The sequence below is a fragment of the Triticum urartu genome, unplaced genomic scaffold (genome assembly GCF_003073215.2).
Source record: "Triticum urartu cultivar G1812 unplaced genomic scaffold, Tu2.1 TuUngrouped_contig_4415, whole genome shotgun sequence".
NCBI lineage: Eukaryota > Viridiplantae > Streptophyta > Magnoliopsida > Poales > Poaceae > Triticum > Triticum urartu.
Window position 1 is genome coordinate 411 of NW_024115002.1, and position 7,855 is coordinate 8,265.

General features: G+C 51.9%; 1 protein-coding gene across 1 annotated transcript; it reads left to right on the forward strand.

Annotated features, from left to right (window-relative positions):
* Positions 1 to 221: 221 nt before the first annotated feature.
* On the forward strand, positions 222 to 3,835 carry LOC125527793 (wall-associated receptor kinase 2-like). The gene is made up of 3 exons (XM_048692303.1): positions 222 to 1,211; positions 2,768 to 2,896; positions 3,015 to 3,835. Exons 1-3 carry the CDS (start codon positions 296 to 298, stop codon positions 3,248 to 3,250), a joined length of 1,281 nt encoding a protein of 426 aa, XP_048548260.1. The 5' UTR covers positions 222 to 295; the 3' UTR covers positions 3,251 to 3,835.
* Positions 3,836 to 7,855: the final 4,020 nt, after the last annotated feature.

The following is a 7,855-nucleotide window of genomic DNA, read 5'->3' on the forward strand; positions in this document are numbered from 1 at the left end:
CGCGTGCGCTGGGGGAATCTTACCGGCTGTGCATATCTCATATAGATAGGGAGGGAGCTACGCCAGTGCTCAATAAAGTTAGCAAGAAAGCTGGCGTTAGGGGAATCATACAGTATAGTTTAAGCGAACATGCATGTGATGTAAAGCTGGAGGACGGACAAGGGTTTTAATTTGATGAACGACTGCGTGATGGTAGGTGAGATCGAGAATGAGATCGATGACTAGCTAGATAAGCTTGGAGGAGCTAGCCGCCGGCAGTCGCTCAACCAGCTAGAGAGATATTAGGGTATGTGTGATGGCGTCAGTAGTAATGATAGTAGTAGTGCTCCTATTTTTGCTGGCTGCCGGAGCAGCAGCGGCGGCTGACCCGATGAGTCCGACTCCGAGGATCGGGATGCCCGGCTGTGAGACGTCGTGCGGCGACGCGGAGGTGCCGTACCCGTTCGGCATTGGCCCGGACCCCGGCTGCTTCCTGCACCAGCCGGGGTTCAACCTCACCTGCGACCGCACCCACGACACCCCGCGCCTGCTTCTCCCCGTCTCGGGAGCAGGCGTCGGCAAAGACCTGTATCTCCGGGTCGAGGGCATCGACATCGAGTCCTCCATGATGGTGGTATTCCACACCGTCCACTTGAGCACCACTGGGTCCGACGACCTAATCCTGAGGCTGAGGGGGGCCTTCAGGCTGTCCAGCCGCAACGAGCTCGTCCTAACCGGCTGCAACGTGCAGTCGACGCTGCTGGGGAAGATGAAGGGCAACGCCACCGCCACGGTAAGCGGCTGCTTCTCATTCTGCGGCGCCAGCGACAGCGCCGCCACCCGGTTCAGCCGGGGTTGCTCCGGTTCCGGCGGCTGCTGCCGTTCACCCATCGCCAGGTACTACTACCAGGTTGAGGACGGACTAGCGGCGGAAGTATGGTACGACGTGAAGCTCAGCTGGTTCGGTCGAGACGTGAGCGCGGACAAGGCGCGAGCCCCCGCCCATGCGTTCGTCGCCTTGGAAGGCTGGTTCGACTACTGGCTCTCCAACTCCACGAATGCTACCACGCTGGATGCTCCCGTTCTTCTGGACTACTACCTCAGCGGCGACTGCGCCAACAATCCATGCAAGAGCAACCACAGCGACTGCTCTACACCGTCAGGGGGGACATATATATGCGAGTGCAAATCTGGGTACGAAGGTAACCCCTACGTCCCCGACGGCTGCCAAGGTTAGTTACTCACATTGTCTATTTCTTGTTGAAAATGAATTCTGCTTCATTCAAATTTTACAGCCAATTGAAATTTCGCAGCTGTAAGCCAACTAAATTACAAAGTAAATGGGCAACAAATGAAAAGAAATCCCACTTGGCATGTAAAGAACAGAACTCCTGGCAAACATGCCAACAATTGCAACAGCACTTTTTTTTTGCAGGAAAATTGCAACAGTACTTCAACCAGAAATACAAGTAGTAAACACTGTAACCCATCTACATTTGAACTGTAAAAGATGGTAAACAAAAACACTGATCTTATAGTTTGTTCTCAACCAAAAGTACAATTAATATACAACGTAACTTATATAACTACAAGTCTATAAGAAGTCAGTATATGGGCTATGCAAGAAATAGAAATTACACTAAAAATGTTAAAGAGCTTACAGGTTAAATTAAATCACATAATATTCCCAAGCATACAAAAATATTTTTTTATGAGAGAAACTTCTGATTTATTCATAATTAATCACGACAGTATAAAGAGCATCAGAGGTAACATAAATTACAGCTAAGTTCACGAAGCACCTAGCGATGACTATAATCACTGGAGCAGACAAAAGTTCAAAATATAACCAGCAAAAAGGTTCTATGGCTGAAACGTAATTGATTTTACCTATATACCTAAATAATTGATCTCCATTAACTCTAATTCTCTCAACGTGCAACTATGTGAAGACATCATCATGCCACCATGCATGAAAGAAGACCCACCTTCACATGCACCATGCATGTTACTCATATTCAATAGATATTCTATAACTAGCAATAATAAAATACAATAAATTATAGTATCAGTTTTCGTTTCAATTACCATATTGTGAAACCAAATGCTAATGTTTCATACGATAAAATCTCATTGAAATAACTGCTAACTATTCTTGCAGTAAGCGTGCGGGGAACTATCTCTAGTTAATCAAAATATTAAAACGTAACTACATAGACCACACTAACTGCTGGCCAGGAAAACAAAACAACATCAATGACATACTTTAAACATCATTGAAGCAGGGGATCGGGCGGACCATATCTACTTGGCCGCACACAGTTAGAGTTGCACACACGTTCAGCAGCACACAAGTACAGTTACACACGCCCATAGGCGTAGTGCAAGTAGATGTGACCCACTAGAGCCCGTCCGGGCGCAATTGCATGTTCCTTGTCCGAGTTGACGGCCTAGTGAAATTGCACGCTTCACCGCCCACTCTAGCACACACGTCGATCATCCACAATTGCATGTCTGCCACTCGCGCGCAACTATAACTGCACACACACCGACCTAGCACAGTTGCATGTCCGTCATCCAGGTGCAAGTACAGTTACACACACATTGGGTACCCACAATTCATCATCGTCCACATGCAACTAGAGTTGAACATCCCTCGTCGGCCACATGTAGAAAAAGAAAACATACATTATACGCTGATGTTAGCTGATTGAGATCTAGGCACACCCTTTTAAATTTGTACTCACATTTTCATAGCCCGCTAGCTAATTACATAACTTGCATACAGTTTCCAAGTGCTTGGGGTGCTACGGTAATTGCACCATCATCAAAGGAAATGCCGTGTGCCAGTGCCCTCCAGGACAACACGGCAACGCTGCCATGCCCGGTGGATGCGGCGTCGATCGTACCCACGCACGTAAGCAAACACTTCAGCTCTCAACAAAAAATAGGCATCTCCATTGACCGTTAATAAAAATAGGTTAATATGCGCAGTTATTTGTTTGCAATCTGAAAAGGTGTGACTGTTAAAACAGGAAACTGTACAAGGTATTGCGGTGACGTCCATGTGCCATTCCCGTTCGGCATCCAAGGCACGGACCCTGCCAGTTGCTATCATCCTGGGTTCAATCTCACCTGCGACAAAACCAAGAACCCGCCACAGCTGCTCCTGGGTGACGGCGGCCAGCTCCGCATCGAGAAGATCAACCTAGACAACGCCACCGTGGGAGTTGTTGTAACACCCCTGTCCAGATCGAGAGGATCGGAGTAGGCCTGGAGAGGGGATCAGCGAGGTAGGTGGGATACTTGGAGAAGAGGGTGAGGAACGAGAGAAAGAGGATGAGTCAATCAGTCCATTTCATACAGCCTGTCGATCTCAGGATCGCCTTCAGGGTTAAGTACAGACACGCCTGGCCCGTGGCCAACTCACACACGCACTCCTGACCCTGTGACCCACCGGTCAGCTACCACACTTTCTCCTACACGCTAGGGCCTGCTTGACAGTCACACCGTGGCTGGTGTGACACTCTCCCTGTCTTCAGAACGTGCGTCCTCGCTCGAGTCTTGATGGTTCCAGATTGGAGCAGCCGGAAAGCGTCGACGGAGAACATCGTAATCCTCCCATGTCGTCGCTGTTGCTGGTTTGTCCCACTGCACATGGAGCTGAACCACGGAAGCATTGCCTCGTTTCATCATCCGCCTGTCCAAGATAGCCACAGGTGTAGTATCCACTGTCGTCAGATCCCCTGTGCTGGGAAGTTCAGAGAACACTGGCGAGTAGTTTGGAGTGAGTGGTTTCAGCTGGGATATATGGAAGATTGGATGTATGCGGCTGTCTTGGGGCAAGTCCAGCCTGTATGCCAGGTTCCCAATCTTGTCCAAGATCTTGAAGGGGCCAAAGAACTTGTAGGCCAATTTTGCACAAGGCCTGCTCGCCAGCGATTTCTGAACATGAGGCTGCAGTTTTAGAAGCACTTGCTCCCCAATCTGAAAGGAACGTTCAGTCCTGTTGATGTCTGCATATTTCTTGAACCTCTTCTGGGCGCGTTCCAGCTGCGCCCGCAGGTTGTCTGTATGCATTGCCCAGTCCCATTCCTCGCCGTCTCGCATGATGGGAGGGGTATGTTGCCAAGCTCCCATGCTGCCCATATTAGCTTCCACCCCATATAGTGCTTTGAAAGGAGAACAACGCAAAGAGGCATGATATGAAGAGTCGTACCAAAATTCTGCTGAGGGGAGCCATTTGCGCCATTGTCGCGGTGTGTCGTGAACCGCACACCGTAAGTACATTTCCGTGCACTGGTTGACGCGTTCACTCTGCCCGTCCGTCTGAGGGTGGTAGGCAGTTGAGTACAGCAACTTAGTACCTGCGCCAGCGAGCAGCTCGCGCCAGAGAGCGCTGGTGAAGACCTTGTCTCTATCAGACACAACTGAGGCCGGCACCCCATGAGGTTTAACTATGTTGTCCCAAAAGGATTTGGCCACCTGCGCCGCTGTGAAGGGGTGACGGAGCGGCACGAAATGCGCGAACTTCGTGAAGCGATCCACGACCACCATAATCGCATCATAGCCCTCCGACTTGGGAAGCCCTTCAACGAAATCCATCGTGAGATCTTGCCAAGGTGCTGTTGGGATGGGTAAAGGTGCCAATTTGCTAGCAGGTTTCTGAAGTTCATGTTTCGCTTGCTGGCAGACAGTGCACTGGCGCACGTATTCCTCCACTGCCGTTTTCAAGCCCTTCCACGCAAAGCATTTCTTGATGCGGTGGTAAGTTGTGGATGCACCAGAGTGACCGCCCACTGCACTATCGTGCATAGCACTGATCAGCTTAGTGCGCAGGGCGGTGTTGTTGCCAATCCAGAGGCGCCCATGGTGGCGAATCAGTCCATGGTACAGCTCGAATCCATCATCATCCGGGCTGTGCAGGGCAAGTTGTTGCAGCAAGTCTTGAGCGTCTTGGTCTGTCTCGTAAGAATTTGCCACTTCCTGTACCCAAGCTGGTTGACCGAGAGAGAGAGCGGCCGCCTCAAAGTGTGTGCCAACGCGGGACAAGGCATCAGCCGCGCTGTTGTCAACGCCGCGCTTGTATTGGAAGCGGAACTGCAAGCCAACCAATTTGGACATTGCCCGGCCTTGTACATCTGTTTCTAGTTGTTGATCTCCCAATGTGCACAAACTCTTGTGATCTGTGAGAATGGTAAAGGGGCCCCGTTGGAGGTACGAGCGCCACTTGTCCACTGCCATCATGACAGCGAGGAACTCCTTTTCATATGTCGACAATTTCTGGTTCTTGATGCCTAAAGCTTTGCTGTAGTAGGCAATTGGATGGCCTTCTTGAACAAGAACGGCACCGATGCCCGTGTCGCAGGCGTCAGTCTCGATCGAGAACGGCTTGTCGAAGTTGGGCAGAGCAAGAACGGGTGTGGTCACCATGGCCTGCTTGAGGGTGTCAAACGCGAGTTGCGCCTGCTCTGTCCACTGAAACCCCTTCTTAGTGAGCTGCTGGGTTAGAGGCTTGGCAATTATCCCATAGTGTGGGACGAATTTGCGATAATAGCCCGTGAGACCCAAGAATTCTCGGAGCTCGGTAGCGTTTGTTGGTGTGGGCCAGTTCATCATGGCTTCTGTCTTGTCGCTGTCCGTTGCCACCCCATCCTTGGGGATGACATGCCCAAGGTAATCAATGTGATCCTGAGAAAACGAGCATTTGGAAAGCTTGGCATATAATTGATGCTCCTGAAGAATCTCCAGGACTATTCGCAGATGTTGCACATGCTCCTCTAGTGTCTCACTGAAAACCAGGATGTCGTCGAGGAAGATGATCACAAACTTGCGTATGTGTGCTTCGAAGATCGCATTCATGAGGCACTGGAAGGTTGCCGGGGCCTTGGTCAGCCCAAATGGCATGACACGAAATTGGAAATGGCCATGGTGAGTCTTGAACGCTGTCTTGGCTTCATCTGCCTCCAGCATCCGTATTTGATGATAACCAGAGCAGAGATCCAGCTTGGAGAAATATGCGGCACCTGCCAGTTCATCGAGTAACTCGTCCACGATCGGCAACGGAAATTTGTTCTTGATGGTGCTGTTGTTGAGCCGCCGGTAGTCTACACAGAAGCGCCACGTACCGTCCTTCTTTTTGACGAGGAGGACCGGTGCCGCATAGGGGCTGACACTGTGCGTGATCACCCCCGAGTCCAGCATCTCACGAACCTGCTTCTCAATCTCATCCTTTTGCACCGGCGAGTACCGGTACGGCCGCGTGTTTGCGGGGGGCGCGCCGTCCACCAGGGTGACGACGTGGTCGTATTGACGTGCGGTGGTAGTCCCTTGGGCGCGGCAAAGACGTCGGCGAACTCATCGAGCAGGTCACTGATCGGTGTCAACGAGGGTGTGCGTCGCTTGACCTTAGCTGGGCACGCGTCCATCAGAGCCATAGCCCACACATCGTTGCCTGCAATAATCTTGCTCAACTCTTCAGGCTCAATGGCTGTAATAGTTGGTTGCTCTTTGGGACGAACCCCCTGTAAAGTGACTTGCTCTCCGTCGTGGACGAAGGTGACATGCTTTTCCTGCCAGTGACACATCATTGGATTGTATTGGGCAAGCCAGTCCATGCCCAAAATTCCGTCGTAGGCCCCTATTTCCAGCTCGCGCATTGGCGGCGAAAAGGTGTGCCCCTGCATCCCCCATTTGAGATCTGGGACTAGGCGAGAGCTGATCAGGCGATCCCCATTTGCTACCTGCACTTCCACGGCTGGCATTTCCTGAGTAACGGCGCCCACTCGTTCCACGAATGCCTTGTTCACAAAACTGTGTGTGCTCCCAGAGTCGAGCAGCAGCAACATTACTTGATTACCCACTAGAGCACGAAGACGGATGGTGGTGGGGGCGTCGGAACCGTCCGGAGCGTGCGCTGAGAGCATGCAACACTCCGGCTGTGGTGCAGCAGCCACTGGTTCGTCCAGGAGTTCCAATGCATGGATGGCATCATCGGAGAGGAGTTCCCCATAGTTGCCCACTTGAATTGTGAGAAGCTGGGCCTGAGTGTTGCATCGATGCTCCCTGGAGTAGCGGTCACCGCATTTGAAACACAGTCCATTTGCGCGCCGGAAGTCCTTGAGCTGACGTTCCTGAGCAAACTCGTCGCCCTGGGGCCGTGCCGTGGGCACCGGGCGTGGTGGTGCAGGAACTGGGAGTGGCGGTGGTCGGCCTGCAGGTGTTGGGCGTGGGCGCGCTCTCGGCATACCCAACTCTTCCTCCTGAATTCGAGCCAAAATGGATGCCCGGGTGATACTGGTGGGTGACTGGAGACGGACAGCCCCTCGAATCTCGTCCTTGAGCCCTAGAAGGAACTGGGTGATGAAAAATTTGGGACTCAAAGATGGATCCAGTGCCAAGAGATGGTACATGTGGGTGTCAAACATCTGCCTGTACTCTGCCATAGTGCTGTTCTGGCGCAACTGAAGTAATTTGTGCATCTCGAGCTCGAATTCATTGACACCAAACTCCTTTGTAATCGCTGCGCAAAAGGCTTCCCACGTCAACCCTTGGTGGACTTGGCGAAATGCCTGAAGCCAGTGTGCCGCCTGCCCTTCAATGTACAAGGTAGCCGTGGTCACCCAGCTGTGTGCAGGCACTCTGTATAGATCGAAGTAAGCACGACAACGGTCCAACCAGAGATAAGGTGCACTGCCGTCGAAACGAGGGAAGTCATGTTTCGGTGGCTTGATGTAGGTGTCGCAGGCTTGCCGAGGATGGTGGTTGAAGTCTGGCTGCTGTTGGGGATGAGGTGCCATCGCCCCCATGTGTGCCTGGGTGACGGCTGGCGCGGGCACGGGTGGTTGAACCAGCAGGGGTGGGCGCTCGTCGGCCA

Excerpts from the sequence above, each read along its gene's own strand:
- LOC125527793 (XM_048692303.1), top strand. The coding sequence starts at position 296 with ATGGCGTCAGTAGTAATGATAGTAGTAGTGCTCCTATTTTTGCTGGCT. Across the intron at positions 1,212-2,767 it reads CGTCCCCGACGGCTGCCAAG|TTTCCAAGTGCTTGGGGTGC; the intron begins GTTAGTTACTCA and ends ACTTGCATACAG. Across the intron at positions 2,897-3,014 it reads CGTCGATCGTACCCACGCAC|GAAACTGTACAAGGTATTGC; the intron begins GTAAGCAAACAC and ends CTGTTAAAACAG.